Source organism: Hylaeus volcanicus, chromosome 3 (assembly GCF_026283585.1).
Source record: "Hylaeus volcanicus isolate JK05 chromosome 3, UHH_iyHylVolc1.0_haploid, whole genome shotgun sequence".
NCBI classification, from domain to species: Eukaryota; Metazoa; Arthropoda; class Insecta; order Hymenoptera; family Colletidae; genus Hylaeus; species Hylaeus volcanicus.
The window spans coordinates 4,701,002-4,723,082 of record NC_071978.1 but is presented as its reverse complement, the minus strand read 5'-3'; the positions used below and the strand labels follow the sequence as shown (position 1 = coordinate 4,723,082).

The 22,081-nt window shown below is 42.3% G+C and overlaps 1 protein-coding gene across 3 annotated transcripts in view; it reads right to left on the bottom strand.

Annotated features, from left to right (window-relative positions):
* Positions 1-22,081, bottom strand: part of LOC128874101 (alpha-1D adrenergic receptor) — a 44,657-nt gene that overhangs the window by 4,439 nt on the left and 18,137 nt on the right. For 2 of the 3 annotated variants that reach the window (XM_054118431.1, XM_054118430.1), the window contains exons 5-8: positions 6,594-6,818; positions 5,042-5,363; positions 3,571-3,786; positions 473-769 (exon numbers count right to left, since the gene is read on the bottom strand). In XM_054118431.1, the coding sequence (XP_053974406.1) occupies positions 473-769; positions 3,571-3,786; positions 5,042-5,363; positions 6,594-6,818 (1,060 nt within the window). The remainder of the gene's footprint in view (positions 1-472; positions 770-3,570; positions 3,787-5,041; positions 5,364-6,593; positions 6,819-22,081) is intronic. The other variant, XM_054118432.1, reaches the window with a different exon arrangement.

The following is a 22,081-nucleotide window of genomic DNA, read 5'->3' as shown; positions in this document are numbered from 1 at the left end:
TTTAGAAGGGAAGCGTTATGGTAATTGCTTGGTAACTAGGTTTATTTTCAAGTGGGAGGTGTTTAAAAATAAAGGTGTCTTGTACTTGGGTATTGAAAATCTTGGGAGTTTGTTTTGGGGAGGTTCAGAGTAGAGGGACTTGGAAAGAAAGGTAAGGAGTCCCTATGGTGAGAAACCAAGAGATACGAAGAGAATGGGACTATGGCTTTAGAGAGGAAGCATTATAGCAACTGCTTGGTAAGTAGGTTTATTTTCAAGTGGGAGGTGTTTAAAAATAAAGGTGTCTTGTACTTGGGGATTGGAGATCTTGGGAGTTTGTTTTTGGGAGGTTTAGAGTAGGAGGACTTGGAAAGAAAGGTAAGGAGTCCCTATGGTGGTTTAAGGGGTGTCTTCGTGCTAGGACAAGGTGGTTAAGGGTGAGAGTTACAATATGAATCTCTTTGGTAAGAGGTTTCTACTTCGCATGGCGTACCTGGAACACTTGCACTTCAATAGACGTATGAAGGCAGCCCTGAACGTTCTGTTAAATATGGTATAAATGACTGGATTGATGGTAGAGGACACGTATCCTAGCCAGAGACACGTGTCCACCACGTGGCCAGGCACAGGACACGTTGGACAGGCGGCGAACAAGATGTTCAGGAGGAAGAAGGGCGCCCAGCACAGGACGAAGGTGAAGAAGACGAGACCCAAAACCTTGCTGGCCTTCTGCTCTGTCGCCACTGCGTTTGCTGCCAGGGATCTTCTTTTCGTTCGTCCTGCTAGAAACCTGATCAATCAGATGGAAATTTAATAACGTTAAATGCTATATGAGACCATTTTAAGTATAAAGAAAAAGTGAAGGTACAAAACGAAAATACAAGGTACAAACATAAAAATATATATAAAAAAAAAACAAGTCTAAAATACACGTCTCGACGTATGGAATATGAAACATGCTTTTATTCGAATTTAAATTTTCTGTCTGGATCAGTATAAATTCCAATTTGCACGAACGGTGGCAGTCCACTGATTGGAAGACGCAAACGTCTTAACAATCTCGTTTCTGACATTTCCCTGATATGTTGACACAGTCTGCGGTAAGGTCTGAACAATTATCGGGGGAAGGCGACGAAGCGCGATTTGCATTCGCAAATAATAGGTATTCGTACTCCAGAGCTAATCCGGCACCGCCTCACCCCGAGGTAGCATGTTCCGTGCCAACGTTAATTCAAGATCAACTTAGAACGCGGAACCAGTCGTCGCGTGAAAATCCTCAGTCAGGGATTTCAATGGTCGAGCAATCTCTGAAGAGGAGGCATCATCGATTTTTCGCTGTTTCCATATTGCGAATGATATCTGGGAAAATTAGCACACGTCGCGCCTATATCACCATTAATATTTAATTTAATATTCCCCTTAATTAAATTCCTCGAAATTTACGATATTAACAGCACTGATTGAACATCTTTTTACAAGAAAATTGGATACATTGTCGATTGTATATCCCTGACATTAGATTTAGATACTTCTAAACATTTTTCGATAAGCCAAATACCTGAGAGAACTGTCGTAATCGATATTATCATTATTTGTTAGCTTTCCATAGATAATTTAATAACTCTATCGCACTCGGAACAAAGTATAGACCAGTAGCAACATTATATACAAGGTTTACGGCCACAGTGTCGTTAATTCTCGCTTTATTTGATTGTTTCTAAACCTTCTCTGAACAATTTATACATTTTAGAACACTTGGAATAAAGTATACACCGGTAAGAACATACAGGGAGTGATTTTGTTACGATTCTGATTGAAATTAAATATTTAGTTATTCGCGGTATTTCAAATTCAAAGTCGGTACCGCAGAATTCTGGGCGCCGACAGTGGCGCCATCTCGCGGTTGGATCAGGGAAGCTCGACTGGAGGTAGCAGGATCACAGAACAGGCAAAGAGGTCCACGCTCGAAACTGTGCGAGGGAGAAAGGTATAGTGTGAGAGAAGGACAGAGAGCGCCGACGCTGTAGACAGCACTGCGCATGCGCAGAGGGCGTGTATTTGGTTTCCATATTGCGAATGATATCTGGGAAAATTAGCACACGTCGCGCCTATATCACCATTAATATTTAATTTAATATTCCCCTTAATTAAATTCCTCGAAATTTACGATATTAACAGCACTGATTGAACATCTTTTTACAAGAAAATTGGATACATTGTCGATTGTATATCCCTGACATTAGATTTAGATACTTCTAAACATTTTTCGATAAGCCAAATACCTGAGAGGACTGTCGTAGTCGATATTATCATTATTTGTTAGCTTTCCATAGATAATTTATTAACTCTATCGCACTCGGAACAAAGTATAGACCAGTAGCAACATTATATACAAGGTTTACGGCCACAGTGTCGTTAATTCTCGCTTTATTTGATTGTTTCTAAACTTTCTCTGAACAATTTATACATTTTAGGACACTTGGAATAAAGTATACACCGGTAAGAACATACAGGGAGTGATTTTGTTACGATTCTGATTGAAATTAAATATTTAGTTATTCGCGGTATTTCAAATTCAAAGTCGGTACCGCAGAATTCTGGGCGCCGACAGTGGCGCCATCTCGCGGTTGGATCAGGGAAGCTCGACTGGAGGTAGCAGGATCACAGAAGAGGCAAAGAGGTCCACGCTCGAAACTGTGCGAGGGAGAAAGGTATAGTGTGAGAGAAGGACAGAGAGCGCCGACGCTGTAGACAGCACTGCGCATGCGCAGAGGGCGTGTATTTGGTTATCGATTGTTTATGGATCATTTACAAATAGTTCATGAACTTTAGCGGACTCAAATTAAAGGTAAAGCTTCCAGGAATCTTCTCATGTAAGTGGATTGAAGAATCTTGCACTAATTAAAAATTTATAAACAATCTAAGACAACCGTAGTTTCGGCAATGACGACAATGATCCTAATTATCGCTGATTAATCAATATTCTGGATATATTTGATGAATTCTGGCATTCGTGGAAGGTAGCTCAGATCCTTAGCTACATTCAAAGACCGTTTTCGTTACGATTTTGATTGAGTATAAATAATTATAAACAATTTTCGGAGACGGTGCGCGAGTACGGCGTGTGTTAACGACTGTCCTTGAAACAAGAATCACTGATATATCATTAATAACAATCAAAATCTTAACGAAAATGGTCCTTGAATGTAGCTAATAAACCAGACTACCTTCCGTGAGTGTCAGACTGCACAAATTATATGCAGAATATTAAATTATTGATAATTGTTATCACTATCAACATAGTCCTCACTGCGTGTCTTTAGGAAGTGTTTCAAACTATCTAAATCGTACGAATTTAAGATAACTTGTATGAGAGGTTCTCTGAAAGTTTAAACTTTGAGTTGCATATACAAAAGTCCTTGAAGTACTCATAACCGATTGATAATCAATGAAAGCAGGTGAACGTTTGGACTTGTCTCGGTGTCGACGACTTTTCAGTATCATCGGTACGACTCTTTGGTCATTCTGTTTACTACACTTAGTTAATTTATATTTACATGTTGACGATGCCACAATCGGGCAAAAGCATACCTGAGATTGAGGGTGTTAGGCGCGACGTTCAGTTGCAGTTTCAGGGCCCTCAAAGTGAAGTTCCTTGTTTCGCGGGCGATGTTCTCCGGCGTTTGAGTGGCTTGATCCACTTTCGACACCAGTTTCGTCCCAGCTGCGCTTCCGGTAGGACTACTAGCCCCGTTCACAGCGAAATTCATCTGCGGTCGCTGTTTGTCTTGTCTTCCACCCTTGTACCTGTTGTATTTTACACACGAGGAGCTTTCATTAGTCGCCGCAACATTTTACGATTACAATGTACAATCGTGCAGAAACCTCATTCGCAACCTTTCGAAAAATTCAATCAACCGCGTTCGAAATCACGCGGAGCATTCAAATCTCGAGAAAGCTGCGCCCGAAACCAATATTTACGGAGCTTTCGATGCTATTCCATTTCCAATCCTCTATATTCGAACGAACCCTGAGTAAAAATACAATTCTGCAAATTTCCATCCCCCATTTTTCTCGTTTCAAGTACCCTCGATAGCTTTTTCGCGAATATTATTCTCCGCCGTAGGGTTCGTTTTCTCTCTCTCCTAATTCGATCGCCGGGGCTCCCCTCGCAGCAATTTAAGCGTACATCGGCGCCATTAGCGAAGAAAGGACCGACGATGGGACGGAAAAAAATTGTTAATTCAATTAATGCTCTCCCAGTCGACGCCACGTCCTCGTGGGAGTCGAGTTGCGTTCGCCAGGGTCAACGGGGAAGACGCCCCGCGACGAGACGGCCTGCCACGCGGTAAATTAATTACCAGGGTCTGCGAGGGTACCGCGAAATCCACGGCATTGGAATAATAATTACGATTGCTCTACAACACAGAGATACATCGGCCATATCTTGTAAACAAAAAAAAAAAGAAACGCCTCCAGGACGCACGTGTGTGTGGTGGCTCTTTGATTTCGCCCAACGGTGCCCGCTGCCTATTTCAAAAGCCTTTATCGCGAAATCCTGCGTGTACTCTTAATAAGTTTCTATTTTAAGTCGATTACGTAATCACCCTCGTCATCAACAGCCTTTTGCCATCTAGTGTGCAATTTTCAATGCCAGCTCGATAAAAATCAATGAGCTGATGAATGATAAACAAGTATTGAGATTTACAGAAACGACATTACTTTTCAGTCCACCTAATACTGATACTAAAATAATAGAGAATGGTTATAATTAGACTGCGGATCATTATGCACAAATAAAATTTTCGCGAACGTGCCTACAAAAATTGAACCTAAATAGGAATTTATTTTATTCTGCAAATATCATAACATGAACTTTACTTTCAATCATTTTTATATTCTTGCATATCGTTCGCATTTATGTAGTTTCTTGCAGATTTAAATTTCCTATAAATACATAAAGATCCGCAGTCTAGTTGTAATACATCAAGATGATAGCAATTTAATAATATCAGAGTATGATACTCGTAATAATAACTAGGAGGTCGAATGCAACACCTACCTGTCGTTTCCAGGGCCACCGGAAGTCCTCCACGCGTGTCGCGTGGCCAGGGAGGCCGTGGTGGTTGTACCGGTGCTCGAGGTCGTCGAGGACGCCTTCGTCGAGGGGTATCTACCCCCCAACCTGCGGAACTGATCCCTTTCGGGATGTTCGGCGACGAAACGAGCCTGCTGCCTGAGCAACGGCACCGTCAGCACGTACGTCGCCACCATCACGATCATGGGGATGTAGAAAGCTATCAGCGAACCGAACACGAAGAACGCGCGGTTGTTGATCATGCACGTGCCTGGCCGCGGTACGATGTTCACGGGATTTATTATACCTGCAACAGAAACCAGCGTAGCACGCGAGGAAGCCGCACTCTCGGGTTGCGATTTTCGAGTACGAAGAAGAGGGTAGAAATGCATCTGAATACTGCAGACGACAAGGGATGAGGGAAACTTTGTGTTTAGGAAGTGTTTTAGGAAGTGGGTTCTAATGAATAAGTCCGCAGGTTGTGATTCTTTTTATAATAAAGAAAAGAAGGAAGCAACGAAATTCCAAGCAAAGAAACTCCAAGCAAGGAAATTCCAAGCTGGGAAACTCTAGAGCCCTAGGGTTGAATTTTAAGAAGGGATGCTTGTATTATTGATAGTGGCGCTGCGAAGCCTGACTATTCCACGCTCGTACCTTGGTCAAGATCGACGTCTCAAAGGAGAAACCTCCCCAAAAAACGTCGAAAAAGGATTCGTGTCGTGACAATACGAGATCGAATCGGACAGTAACACCGAAAGCAACGCGCGAGTGCAAATTGAAGTTCGCCTAAGTGCCCCGACCGAGTGGGACGGTAAACGAGAAAGTTGCACCGTTTCACGACTCCTCGCGTTTCCCACGAAACGTCCTTCGGCATTTCGACGTTGTTCTGGGTACGGCCGGGTGACAGTATACATCGCGACGGGTCGATAAGCGATTACGTTTTTGCGCGATTCGACTGGTAACTGCAATTGTTTTTCGGATACAGTAATCGGACGGAGAGAAATGACTCGTGCTTGCTACTCGACTTTTCGTGCATGGCGTTCAATTTCGTTCTTTTTCGACGATGTCCACATTTCCGTTTCTACTGTGTCCGTCTTGGGTTTACGGAACTCGCGTGTGCTACCTGAAGAGCAGGGTAATTCGCGCGGGAGCACGAGGATCAAGGGATTATAGTTGGAAGGGTTAACTATCGTTGGTATCGACATACTTTCGACCTTTTGCGATGTTTGCGTGCTCTCGAAGGGCGTTAAGGTGGACTCGAGGTAGTATTTTCAGGACGAGTGTATAATTGAAAGGGGCTTGAGATTACTTTTTAACATCAAATAATTGGTTTCCGACCAGTTTTTAACTTGTACCGTGCGTGGTTGAATTTATTTTTCGAAAGAATCTTTCAGAAAAGAAATTATAAAGCAAAAATATCGACCTAAGTGACGAACACAACTGCTAGCGTTCGTGTCTGACCACGTACCTTCCTATACTACTTGTAGTGACTTTACGATACCACGTCTCAGTGGCGTAGTCCTTTGTCTTCACTTACCTAATACTGTAATGGAACTAGAGACCAACATGGCGAGCAGCCATACGGCGGCGATCTTGAAGCCGACCATCCTCTTAGTGGACGTGTGCCGCGTCCTCAGCGGGTTCCTGATGCCCAGATAGCGGCCCAAGGAGATGAAGCACATGTGCATTATGCTCGCAGAGCACGCCAGCACGTCGCACGTCACGTAAACGTTGCACCAGTGCACGCCAAACGGCCAGTATCCTGGCACAGAACACGAATAGCCCTTCTCAGACCCCACGAGACTCTTTAATTGATCTCCCATCTATCTTCCTCACTTTTAAAATGAATCCTGACTGTATTCTACCCACGCTATTTTAATTATCCTTGGTCTTTCTTTATTTTAAACAAGAACAAAAATATATGTAATACGAGTGGATGGTTCAAATGGCTTTACATGATGGGCTGTCGATGACTACCAGCTACTGTCTTTCGGCTCTCGCCACTTATTGTTAGCCCTACAAACGAAAAAGATACGCCTCCCTTCCACCGCACATGCATGTACCCTTTAGATTTCGGCTGACGCGACGATGGCCGTGTACTTTAAAAGCTGTGCCGCCTTTATCGCGCTATCCTACATACATGTATCCTCCAACTCTACCAGCGATGAAATTGAAAAGTTCTCTGCCTTGCGATCGAAGTTGGAGGATACCAAGTGTATCGAGGTACCCATCGCGTAGGAAAGACACAGGATTTTATTGGAAAGTGTATCGATGGCAGAGGGACGGCAGGAAAGCAAGTAGAACGGATGCAAATGGAGACAAGGGAGGAAATTGTAATACAAATTGAGAGAAATGGATGTATATCGAAATCGCGGAGGGTACCCATTTTTATTTCTTTCGTTTGACGCGACGGTGCAGGCAAGCGCGACACGTCAGTTACATTCGCTGTGAAAATAATTAAATATGAATGTAAAGTGCGGCAAAGTGATCTCGAACGAGGTATCCCTCCGCTCCTCTCCCTTATTTCCTCTACTTTGTGTTAAAATGTAAACGCTACGGTTGCGTTATTTGTTTTGTGAGCAGCGTATGCCCTGCTGCGGCTCTTGCTAAAAGTGAGCAGCAACACGCGCTTTCAATCAAGAGGTGCTTCACTGAGTCTCCAGCTTTGCGTTCGTAACGATATTACTGGTCCAAATTTTAACCATTATCGCACCGCTGAGAAAAATTTCAACTAGGAAAACTAGCTCAATTCTGTTTACGAATTTTGGATGAGGAAGATAATGGTAATATATTAATATCATGATGCAGATCACAGTGTTACATGATGATGTAATGATAATATGATGGTAATATGATAATGACAATAAGATAATAACACTAGCGATAGGAACCCACGGGTATAATTCATATTACGAATACAGAAATATAAATAAAAAGTAGCTGCATGAAATGCAGCACATTAGAAGTGTAACTTCTTCATTGAAAATTTGATATTGACACTATAATACCCCCAACGAGATACCAACAATGTGTTAATGATGATTGCAGAGAATACGAAGAGAATCCCTGAATCGTCCGAGTATTTCAAGATCCCTCGCACGTGACTTTGAGAGCCAATCAAGCCTGCGATTGTTCCCAAGGAAACTTAGCAAATGGTGGTATTGTTTTCACGTGAATTGGCTTAATTCCTCGCACATCCGAGTCTAATAATATTCTATTGAAATTCCGCCGTGTCTTTCGTCACTGGAAGACACCACGAACCCAGAGGACCAGTGAAAACATTTAAGCTTCGCTTCTGCCTCGAGTTTCTCCACGATTTTTGTTAAGATATCAGTCGAGTTATTCGGTCCATTCGTTACGGAGTTACTCATTTTAACGCACGCTCATTATAAGCCAGATACGAGGAATAATTTTGTGTTATCTCGAAATAATTCTCCGCGGAAAGGACCCAACTGAATTCCAAATTTCGTGGCGGATATCTGGGTTAAAATTTCTTGGATACGGCATTCAGAAAGGGGCTACGAAAACCTTCCATTTGTCAAATGATTTCTGAAATAATAGTTTCGACGCTTGTTCTGTGGTTTCAGAACCTGTAAGGTTGTCTGGAGTTGGATTCAGCGCGGTAGAAATTAACGAATGCTACTTGCCTTTTTGCTAGAGAACAGGAGAACGGTGTTTTTCAAGATTGGAGAAGTCTGATGGGGAAATTAGAGCGTAATCGCGGGAAAAATTCTCGCCTCAATTTCTTGTGGCACTTCGCGTCGCGTTAAAGAGATCGTATCTTCCACTGCACTTGCTTTTAAGAGGAAAAGTTAAGGGATGGATTAATTTCAACTTACTTTTTGCTCGTTAATGCATCTCTGTCCGATATTCGAACGTGAAATTAATGGAGTTTAACGAGGAAAACAAGTTATTGCTACTAGTTACGACGCATTTATTTCATCTTTTACAGTTTGGAAATTTTCACTTCGATCGAGTTATCATGCACGTACGAAATGAAACTATTAGGAAACTTTAAGAGCTGGAAATTAGAAGTTTCTAACATTAATGAAATATCAGGAATCTTCTGATTTCGCCACCTGAATGTCTACACGTGATGCAGCTAAATCGAGCGTGCAGCAAAGTTCTGAAATCGCCACAGAAATTATGTTTGCATCTTCTCTTCCAATTCGTAAACAGTTCGCCCGAATATAAAACAATGAAACATTATCAACCCGTTGCGTGGGCAGCAAGGATGAAGATCTGACAGTGTCCAACCATAAGAAGGAATTGGAAACTTTCGATCTTTCTACTCAATTGGTACCACAATGCACAGAGTGGAGCACTCAAGACGGATCACCCGTGCGAATCTAAAGATAGAACAACACATGCGAGATCGAAATTATTTCAGTTTTCATGGAGGACAACGCATTAGAATTTTTGTATTGCACAGACTCAGGTCTGCAGGCGAAGTTCAGAGTTCAAAGGGACTTTGGAACTATAAATTTTCTTAATTGAGATGGATTTTTAATAAAATGCTTTGGAAACAATGTCTTCCATTCATAAGTTTATTTCGAGTTCTTGTATCGTTATTAAAATTTATTAAAAACTCCGTGACCCTTGTCTCTCTGTGTCGAATATCTTCATCGAGAGATTGCGAGAGTTAGTGCGTAAATCCGTCAATTTCAACTGGCGAGGCGAACAAACGACATCAAAGGACGTCAACGTCAACGGTTCGTTTACATCAGCGGTGTTTCGCGGACTCCTAAAAGCGACTGTTTCTTTGCGTTTCCGGCAGATCGAGCGGGCACGAGCCACGAGAATTATCGGGATTCAGTTGGACGATTGAAAGCTCTATGGTTTACTAGCTCTCAGCTGGAAAGCGAACGAGAGCAACGCGTGGAAATCGATTGCTTACAACGCGCCTCTGTCGGACTCAGCGTAAGCAAACAGTAACCAAAGAATGCGCGTGATGAAAAGCATTTTGGGAAAAACGCATTCCTGGATTTGTTTACGCGTAGTCGATTCGTGGTAGAAGACATTTAATGCATTTAATGCACAGTCGGGAAATTCCGAGCTAGGAAACTCCGAGCAAAGAAATTTCAAGCAAGGAAACTCTAGAGTCGCAGTGGTGAATTTTAAAAGGGGATATTAGTATTATCGATATTAGAACTGTTACATAATTTTGTAAATTAACATTGTTCTCCCAATTTCCAATTTTAATGCACAGTCGGGAAATTCCGAGCTAGGAAACTCCGAGCAAAGAAATTTCAAGCAAGGAAACTCTAGAGTCGCAGTGGTGAATTTTAAAAGGGGATATTTGTATTATCGATATCAGAACTGTTACATAATTTTGTAAATTAACATTGTTCTCCCAATTTCCCAATTTCATCGTTAGTGGTGTTCCTTCCAAGAACAACCGTTGGCTTCCACGGTTCCTTGATACTTGGGATCGACAGGTGACGCGTATAACTATTTCCTGAAAGTCATGAGGCACACTTGTTCGCATAATTTTGTATCTAATGAAATTCCTCGACGGCAAACCGCGTTGGTGTCGCGTCTACTTCGACTTAATAAAGCCTTCGTGGAAATTTTTGCTGCCAGTTAACCCATAACCTTGGACCATTTACGGTCTCGAAAGGAAATGTTGGCGTTTTCCTATAAACATCCAACAAAGCACGTGTAACGCTTCGATTCTCCAAATCGCTTAGATCCTCGGTTCCTCCATCTCTCGAAATCTCAAATCCCCAATCATCTCGTTCATTTTTCTTTCATTTTTCTATGGTATAAAGCCAATAAAGTCTACCGATAAAAAATTTCAAAAAAGTAAAAAAAATTACGCCAAGTAGCACTTTGGTGGTAAAACGAAGAAACTAAATAGCGTATCCGCCACAAACTGAGACTGTTTCGAAATTTGCCTAGATTTCCGCGGCCTGGAAGTCAATTGCTTGCGTCGAGACTCTACCGCTTCTCTAGATATTCATTAAAACAAAAATAAAATCAGTTCAAACTGTTCAATGAAAATATCGGAAACGCCGGATTTCCTTTTAACGGATAAACCAACGATTAAAAGGAATGGCTTTCGAAGAGTATTTTTTTTACTGCCGACACGACTACGCTTTCAGAATGTTAAATCCGGGAAACACAACCGTGCCTCCAATAAATTGCACGGTTCGTTTTGGGATTGACGTGGTTGTGCTAATATTGTTACAATTCTGGAGGTGTAATTGTAGTATCGACAGAAGAATAACAGCAACTTCTGTTACCTCGACAATTTTAAATATACATTACTAGTGTGTATAATTGAATTTAAAAACAAATAAATAATTACAAAATTACACTTATCGTTCAAAATATTCATTCAAATAAAAAAGTAAATAAAACGATCAAGCCATTCCCCAGTTTCCATTAGAGATTTTTCCAGTTTATTACAGGAAAAAAACGAGCTCCGAACCGAAATGTTACAGGTTAAGTAGTACGAGTCGATGAATCGTCAGACCACTTCGATTCCTCTTCCTCGTGCCGTGAACCTTTTAAGAGAGCCACACGCCACATTCTATCTCGGCCAATGAAAATCGTAGCTCGAATTTTAAGCAGGTGTACTTGAAATTAGAACTTTGCCCTTCCTTCATTGCAATAAATAAGTCATCGATCCACGATTTTTTAAACGATTTAGAACGAAGATTTTCCAAAATTAAACACACCGTGCACGTTGAGTGCTTCAGAATGCGAATGGTTGATCCATTCATTTCGCGCACTCGACAATACGATGAAAAGATTTCACGATGAAAAGACTCATACCGAAAATGAAAATACACCAGCCCTATTGGAGAATTTGCGGACTCACAAAAGAGCATTACAACGTTTCTGGCCCTTCGAAGCACTATTATAGCCCGTGGAGTAAACCCAGGAACCTTTCGACCCCCATTCAAGGCTGAACATCGACAAATATAAGTCATTCGCAGAATACTCAGCAGAATAACAATCCAATAACAATTTCTTGACAAATTTATTTCAATTGTGCTTCTCTCGTGAATTTTAAAAAATTTTCCTTCTTAAAAAAGTCTCTCTCGTAAAAGGTGTCTCGATGCATAGTTCGCTTCCAGATAAATCCCTTGGGCGATCGAAACTCGAGAGCACTTGGGTCCTCGTCAATTTGCTTATGCTCTCTCGAAATCATCCTGAAGCATCCTCCAAAGGGCGATCTAAGCGTGAAATCTTTTTTCATCCAAAGCGTCGTGGCATCTCCGTTCGATCTATAAATAATGCATGTTCGGAGAAGATTCTCGAGGCTTTGGCGAGATCCAGGGGTGAATATAGGTGAGACCAGAAGGGTGGACATTCCAAATAACATTTTCTTCTAGGCTCGGCGAGCACCAGCGTGGATTACACTGGTATCGATGTTCGAAACACGGAATAAACAGCATCGTGGAACGAGGGAAGGGTAGGAAAGGGCGTGACGCGAATTTCAGTGATGTTTAGTGCCGGATAAATTGCGCGTCCGATGCTAGAACGGCTGTGAACACGACACAATGTCCGGGAAAATCGTCTCGTATGTCTGGATAGAAAACGCGACGAAGGAAGGGGTGTCTCTTTGGTAAATAAAGCTACAACGCAATCCTCCCATCGAACGTTCCAGTTATCCGTGAAAAATTATCTCCCTTGGCTGAGTTCATCCTCGAATCTGCTTCTGTGTTCGATGGGAGACAACGTTAATCTTGGATCGACACCCTCTGGACTGAGACAGAATTTTGAATGCTGGCAAATTTTTGGCGTAAGAATCGTATAAGTTTTAAGCTTGCTTGCTTATAGAAGTTTTAACATCATTAGTCTTTTGCTTCCATTTCTTCGAAAAATAATTATTCGTAAAGGACTGTACATGAAGTACCGTACATGAAGACTTCAACTATAAAATCGAAGTTTCCCTCGTTGAAAGACAATGTAATCAGGATGTCGTTTACATCGACAAAACGAAGCCTGTTATCTCCGGAGGACTTCAAAAGTGGCTTTATAATTTCGTACGCACGCGAAAGAAACTCGTGGGACGAAGTTCGAGGGCGTAGGGAACAACGTGGATAGAAAATGGAGTTTTTCAACGGTCTTTGTGCCGCGCAGCTTTCCATGATCATCGACAAGACTCCCAGGGGGGCCACGCAGGAGGTGAGAAAAATAGGCTAAATAGGAAGCGAAGCCTGAAAGGAGTTGTTTTCGAAAGCATCGGATGCGTCTCGGTTGGAATTCCTTTGTAATTGAAACGCGCGTGCATGGGACAAACAAAAGTCAGAATTCACGACATTCGATAGATAGATAACAAATATACATTCTGTACAGCGGGGATATTTAAACTATTTGGAAAGCGAGCCTCCAAAGAAGAGGAGGAAGAATTTCTGTGCCTGAGAGAGATAAATAAAACTGTTCCTGTTGTTGGAATATTTACTCAAATTCAACCTGTTAGTTTACTACAAAAATAAATGTATCCAGAATATGTACAATGTATCGAATGAAAGTACAATCGTACTGAATGAAAAATGATTAAATGCTTAAAAAACAATAAGGATGAAACTTTGTCGAGTCTCGCTGCAATGGCATCGCAAAAAAAGCAAACAGTGCCTCGCGTAACAATTCTAATTGAAGCACTCTTTCCCACGGTCTGCATCGAAAATGTTGATTCGTATAATTGCGAACATCCCGTGAAGCGAAACATGCTTCCAGAGCCACTAGAATCTCTTATGATCGATGCTTTATCGATAAAGTAAACAAGCGGCAATTCGGCTAAGAACCCTCGGACGATTCAGCAAACAGGTCAGGGTTCGTCGAAAGCGGTTCATAAAAATTGCGTTTCACGGGAATTGGCTTTCCTCGATGCATTTCTCGATGGACATCGCGAACAGTCACGTTCTTCCGCGACGATGATTCTATTTCATCGTTCCAAGATGGCGTCAAGCGTCGCTTGGCCACGGTTTCGATCCACCTTGGTTCGTTCTTCCTTCCAGAACCCCATTAGCCGTGCCCATTACCCGGTTCCTCCATATTGTCGCTATATTCGACGAAAGTCTGGTGGTGGAGTCAAGAAGAGGTGCTCAAAGAGAGAGAATTACGTCAAAAATAGATCCACGGGAAGAGGATGGCGCTATAGCCGTCCTCTACTTCTATTATTTGGATTCTTCGAGAGGTTTCGTACACAGCGGTGTCCCGATAGTTGCAGGATAATGGGATTTCAAAACTTGGAAGTTCTCTAGGTCAACTTGGTTAAATTAGGTCTCTGGGACTCGGTTTGAAGTCGTCTTTGGCATCCTTGCATGAACTTATTTCATTCAGACGAAGTCAGAGGATATCTAGCTATTCCATCAGCTTAAGGATCTAAGAGATCCTAGCGACAAGGTCTAGAGATCCATGAGCCTAAATATCTACGAACCTACTTCCTTTCCTCCTGCATCAGCAAAGCTTCGACTCTACTGTAAATAAATAATAACGATCCAACCACTAGCATCAGGCATCTCATTAAATTTCCAATGATGAAATCGTAGTTAACTACACCAACTGCGATAATTGCTAACGTATCTATTATGTGATTATCGTAAAATTAACATTGGTTCGACGAATGTTACAGGATTATTCCGCTCTCCATACATCTCCATAAATCATATTACGTTTATCGATTGCTGTAGAACGATATCGCGCAACGTTATATCCCACGGTGCACTAGTTCATTCCTTTATTTGTGCCAAGTACAAACTAAATTTCGTACACAAACCCCGAGAATAACACGTACACATTTCAATTAAACGTGACTTGATCTTTTACAAAGGAACCTTTGGATTTATTTCGAAGACCCACGAGAAGTTGAATCATTCCCAACCATATAAATAACTGAAGGTTTAAGCACCATCATGTGCATTACAACGCAAAACAATACATAATGTCCTTTGGAGAAATTACTATGTCTCGCAGTAGGAATATTTACGACAGTTAATAGGTCAGAGGAGTGCATATTTACCATTCGCGCAGCTACCACTGGATGATTCCAGGTGGAAAACAGGATGAAAAAGGAACGAAAACAGAGCCCATGAGACCGCAGGGACCGTTCGAAACATCCTGCGAGGGATTCTCGACTTCACAAAGCCGCTTTCGCGGTATTAAACACCCGGCTGGCTGGATTTCGCAGAGGAACGAGCGAGAGCTGCGAATATCGACGTTAATACTTCGGATTTCATGGTCGTTTCCGTTCAGCTCGCGTTGGAAAGAATTATTGAGAATATCGAAAACGTGACGCGAAAATATACCGTCGAATATCGCGTGCTAGCCAATCGAAGACTCCATAGCGATGGGAACAATGCTCCTGGATGCTCGACCTGTGCTTTCCAAGGGGTGAGACTCCCTTCAACATTGGACCACACGTTTCGAACGTTGGCTGAGTTTCGTAAACGAGTTTTGCGTGAGATTCCAATAAAAGAAAGACCTTTGGTCTTCGGTTCTGATAATCTACGTGTTCGAGAATTTTCTTTCGTGCTATTTGAATTGTTTTACTTAGTAAAAAATACCATTAAGAAAATCTCCTTAAGAGTCCATAAATAGCTACGTGTCGCCAAGGGTGCGCCGGAATTCGTCCGTGTAAACCCCGAATTGGGTCAGCTCCGTCGCTACACATCCTAAAATTAAAATACGAGTAACTCTCGGGGTAATTCTCTGCAATTTATTATCAAAAAACTGTCATCAAGCATCACAGCGATTAATTTTTCAACCAAGAGAAAATTCCTGCCGCCGAGAACATCGCAGATAATTAAAACCGCACATGGAATCCTCGTGGATCAGACGCTACCCTGGATCCCTTTTGATATCGAAACATCGTCCAGAGACCGTTGTTTTATTTTACACGGACTTTCCATCAACGTGCTTTCAATTAATGCCCCACATCGATCCGGACTTCTCGAAAACGGTCGAATGTGTACACACCTGCGAACAAGGGGACGCAATTATCTTGAGTGTAACGACAAGGACGACCCGAAAGAGATTTATCCAACCCTTAAAAGTCGTGGAAATCGAGTTTCGTCCACGTTGTTTCCTTGGCGGGAATGTATCGACCAGCGAATCCTGCTCGTTTATCGCGTATCCTGTAATCTGTGGATTTGCTCGTCGTCGCGTTTCGTTTTCCTGATCGTCGAGATTTAATTGCTCCTTCGTTGCCATTGGGGAAATGGTAATCGATCCCGCATAGCGATCTAGAGATATTTAATACACACGTGATGTAATTTTTCATCAGAAATTTAGAATTTAAAGTATTTGAAAACAAAGTATATGCAAATTGATTTAACTGTACTATTGCAAAACGTAAAATGTGTGTTATTAGATGTAATAAGGTCGAAACCATAAGATCACCATCTTGTGGTGTGTCTTGTAAGAGGATTTCCATTGTCGAGAAAGAAGTCCCGTGGAACAAAGAACGTTTTCGAGGTTCAAAGGGCTCCTCTCCCAAAACGAGGATGAACCCACAAAAATGTTTCAATTAACGAAACCTTAAATTAAACGAACAGGAATCCACTGAACCGAGCAGCAGGTTCACCATGCTCCGGATGTTTATCGAAGGGCATTTTTGCATTAATTAATTCTGTGAAGTCATTGGGCGACGAAATTTAATGAGAACGTGCACGAGGCGCTTCAGTGCTTCTATAAAACAAACTTTCCATAAACAAAACAAAAAAAGGACGAGCATAAAAATACTCGTGTCAAGTACTAGGCGTTAAAACAATGCCTCGAGAAAGAGAATTAGATTGTTTCCACGTTGCCCTGACACCAATAAAATCACATCTACACAATCGTTTGACCCCAAAGCATTGATTTCCACCCATCAGAAAGAGAATTAGATTGTTTCCACGTTGCCCTGACACCAATAAAATCACATCTACACAATCGTTCGACCCCAAAGCATTGATTTCCACCCATCAGAAGTAACTCACCCCCTCCCCTGGACAGTATAAAAAATGACTTCTCCTTAGAGGTTATATTGCTCCTCAAGGAATCAAAGGTATCCATTAATCAGCCTGAAGAAATGAGCAGCGAAAAAGGAATAAAGGATAGTTCCCATTACCTGAAGAAAGCACCGACGGCGATGGAAGTAATTGTTCTAATTGATAATTCATAATATTATACGCACTTGCAGTTTGGCAATTGGGGAAGTTTCCTGTTTAAGGGATCGTTACATAATTATGGTCGAGGTCAAACTATTGATACGCGAACGCAGAGCTGTGTAGACAGCTAATTAAACTAACGCTTCGTATATTTGCGCCCATCCCCCCGGAGGTTATTACAGCGAATTCAACATTTCGTGACTGAACATGATACAGTAATTACCGTCACATTACGCGGTAGTCCCATTGTCTCCCCTAAATAGACCGCTCCCGCAGCGAGATGCATCCTGCGATAAACTTGGATGGGGAGGAGAGTCCTTTGCAAGCCATCCGGGCAACAGGTACTGGCGACTCTGTGCCTGAATACGCTCGAATACTCGTGGAAACTTTGACGAGGACTACAAACACAGAAAGAAGAGAATGGAGCTTTTTCCACGAAAGCAACACTGCTGCCCAGAAATCTCCTTTGTCATCTAAAAGGTGGAAACTGTTATGATACAGAGGGATCTTTTCTGCTAAAAAAAAATATTTCCAGGAAGGCTTACCCCTTCTACTTTGAAATAAAACAAGGATGGATATTGTATCTTTATTGGTTCGGAAGTTAAAAATTAATTTGTGAAGGAATGTTTTGTTGAAAACTGTGGGGTAGAGCACTTTGAAAGCTTGTACTTTCTTAATAACGTTGTAATTAGGAAGATAATGACTTAAACCCCCTCTAATTTCATGCATACTACGCCATACGTTTATACACTAATGTACAATAATAGCTATAGAAAGCTCACAGACAACAATTCAACGAATAAATTTCCAACTTGCAGCGATACTGTTCCATGCATTAAAAATCCCAGCGAAACTCGCGGGTCTCGCGATCCACGGGAGCACAGGGGCGGAAATACAGAGAGCACGAGCTGAATTCCTATTTATCCATTTATTTACGAACGCGGAGCTCGCACGTACCGGGCCAGGGCACGTGCTCGCACGTGTAATCATATGTGACACGCATACGTGCACCCCTGCGTGTCACGTCGATCGAATGAATGCCCTGACTCGATTCGTCTTTTCCAACCTGGATTTTTCAGGACGTCTCCGGACGTTCTGCATACACGCGATCCCGGGTTGGACCCACTGAATACCGAATGCTGCCAACTCCCATTCGCGAGTTCAACAATGACGTCTCCTATGCGTTTGTTCGGCATGTATCGAATCTGGAAGCACGACGAAAATTATTACGGACGAACATCACCTCGCAGACCCGAACACGGATGGATTTTGGAGACTCTATTACGGAGAACGCAGATTTACAGTGACGGGCTTCTGTTGGGGTAGTCGAGAGGAATTTTATTGGAAGATAAAGTTAATAAGAAGAATGGAAGGTTTAAGAAAACTTGTTAAGAAAATTCAAGTTTAAAAAAGAAGAGTTTCTCTACGGCCAAACGTTTTACAGAAATGGAGAGTCCGCGTCTTTTAATGAAGACTTTGCAAGAGGTTGAACCATTCCAATTTAACCTGCAGTAAATAATACACTGCAAAAAATTAATCCGGCAAGTTTGGCAACGACAAAAAGAAGATACTCCTCTAATCCTCCCCGCGTAACTTGCAGATAAAAGTATGACGCATGTCTCCGAACGGATAATGTGTCGCAAAGGCTGCCCCGTACTAAAAACACGAATGGCACCGTTATCGTGAGACAGTTCCAGGTCATAAAGAATGCATACGAAATGCACGGGCGAAACTTTTTTTCGCCCAAAACTGGGTCATTTGAACGTACGATGGGACCCTTTGTTAGAACCGGCTAGCAACAAAATCTGCACGAGCACGTCGACGCTCCTTTACATAGTTGATGGAACACGTTCGTGAACCTGGTATCGTGCATTTTAATGCAGTCATACACGCTGCGTAGATTTCACTGGTATTCCAATGTTGGCTCGCGTAGAGGCTGATCGTGTCATTTTACTATGGTGATTCGATGTTAATTAGCGCTCGATTGAAAATATCTAACTAGTCTGGGCCACGCTCCATCCAATCGCTCTGCGACTAGCCACTGTTTGATAACGTTAGCTGGAGTTTGCTGAACCGGAATTCATTTTAATAAATTAACAGGATTCGTGTCGCTCTCGTGATTGATAAATTGCTACTTTGCTACTGTGAAATTTGTTTTATTTTTTATTATTATATTCACCTCGTACCTTTAACACGTTGACTGCTAGACTCTTGAAAACTTCTAGCGTGATTCGATTTTGTTTACAGACTATTGGATGCTACATAATGAAACAATTATTGTGATGTTTATTTAACTTCATCGAAATTCAAGAATTTCATTCAAATTTATTTCCTTTGACATTTAGCATTCAGAATTAATTTTTTTAATTCTTCAGTGAAGAGCACTGTTATCCACATGTGGGTGAATGCATTTAGATAATCAAAATAGTAGCATAATATTGCGTTAATAATCCCAAAAATATTTCCCTCTAAATCCCATCGCAGAATGAAATGTTTTCGCACTGCTGGGAAGGAATACGCAGCACATTGTTGACTGACGTGTTCCATTGGCAAACGATTAGCTTCTGGTTGTTTATAGGTTATTTGGGACACCTTCCACAAAAGGTTTCCGAACGGAATACGAAATGATTAATCCCCCTCTGCCAGATCGATGGGCATTCTTTGCAAATCGCGTGTCTCGCGTCAATAAGCGCCCATTCGAACGGAAATTGGCCAGATTGGGGCACAGTTAACGCTACCATCGAGCGCGGAGCATCCAATATGCATTCACGACAATCGGCCAGAGGCTCCAATTGCCGAGCGAAACCAAGTGGCGCCTGTCCATCGCGAAATTTCGCTTTAATACGCTACAAGTGGCTCGGAGCTCGAGCGCTCAGGAACAGCGCTCGTAGATTGGCGTTTCGGGAGAGCTTCCACGTGTCACAGACGATTCGATTCTCCTCTGGACTTAACCCGGACCCTAATCCAAACCATTTTCGCCGTTGTCCGTCATATGACGCGCGCACAAAGCCGCTTGTCCTATTCAAACCCTGGACGAAGAATGGCAATTCCGCTAAAATGATCCCCGCGGATCCTGAAACCTAACCAAATAGAAATTCACCTCCGACGTCAAGGATTAACTAGGCAAATGCGACGACTGGAACGAAATAGCTGGAAACGTGACGGACGTCCGTATTTTATATTTTATGACGAGGGCGTTTGTCCTGGTTTGGAGGTGTTGGGAGAATTTTTAAATGTGGGTACAATTGAATTTCCAGAGCAGCTTGAGACTACTTGAGAATACTTTTATACGCTAAAGCAGGGTTTGTTTAAACCGGTAGACTCGAAGGAGAATTATACTACCAAAACCTTACTATCTATACATTCCTGGGATGAGTTTTTCAACAGTTTGGGAGCTACTGGTCCATGATTTTTCTTCGACTACAACGTAGCTCGATCCTACCCGCATCTGTCCATAACTACCAGCACATGTAACCGTGTCGAGGTCAGTTTGAAACGAAATTCGATGCCGCGGATGACAGTGAACCGTGGAAGGTAAAATATTTGCTGAAGCTTCGCTTAATATGTGGGAGTGCGGCGTACGTATCACCAGAATGACCACCGTGAAGAGATTAATTAATTCGTTCAGTAAAATGCTTCCCCTATACGCGAGCAGGTTCCTGAAAATTGCTACGCCAGAGTTGAAATTTTCCAAACGATTTCGATTCGTGTCCGACGACGCCTCGGAGAGGTTCTGTTCGTGTGTCCGCGTGTGCGCGCGTGAGCGATAAACTGCGCATTTGAAATCAGCGCGGTCGAGAGTAGGAAAAGGGAAAACAGCTTTTTCCCAACGACGTGTACGTATCCCAGCAGTAAGCTGTCGAAATGCTAGCAATAAAGTGAAAAGAGAACTGTGAACCTTAAACGGCTGAGGTTCGGAATGGCACATTTCAGTCTTATTCTACTGTCTCTCGTAGTCAGCCACTTGGTTCCTCCACTTTTCTACTTTAAAAACATTTGGGAACGAGATCGTTGACCAATAAATTAATACAGAAAAGAAATCCAAATTATGGAGGTAAACGCGAAACTTCGTTTACTTTCAGACAAAATGTCGGACTTTTCCTAGATGAGTATTGGGATTAATAGTAACTGAATTAGTAGATGACGCGGCTACAGAGTGTGCAAAGGCGAAATGAGAATGAAAAATTAACCGCTAACGATCGTGTCCACTGAACAGACGCGGTTACCAGTTCCAGGTGGTCGACAAACTGCAGTTTTTTACCGTTACCGAAAGCTCCGGCGAATTTCCATTTTTGACAAGCACAAAAACCGAACCGCGGAGTATCGGTCGGCCAGCATCCTATAAAAACGAAATATATCTCAATTGCGGCCGACGCAGCTGCCGTTTCCATCGTTGGAAAACCGGCATTTTTTTTTTCGACATCCCCATTTATCAAGTTCCGGCGGACCTTCTCATGGATCCTCCAATCTCGCGGAAACAATAAATTCTGCGCGTTCTAGCTGCCCGAGAGGCCGCGCTCTGACTCTCAGCAGGCCCTTTTTCCCCATGGAGACGGGTCATGCCCTCGCATATTCAACAGACGAACCGACTAGGTATTTATGAACATTGTTACGTTCTTCCTCGAAGTAAGAATAATATTTGCTTAATCTTAAGTAAAGTTTTGTTTTATGTGCAACTAGTAATTAAAATCTGAGTACGTCAGACGGCTTATAGCGAAAAAGAAAGAGCACTCAAATTATGCAACGATAAACCCGAACTCCCTGTTTGAACATTCTCAAAATTCCTTGTATCCCTCCGATAATTTTCCCATATACCTCCTCTCTTCCTCCACCTTTCCACCCCTATTCCTGCTCCTTTTCAATCGAAATTGGGTCGATCTGCAGGTGTTCCTCTCACGTTTTGGGGCCAGTAAAATCAACC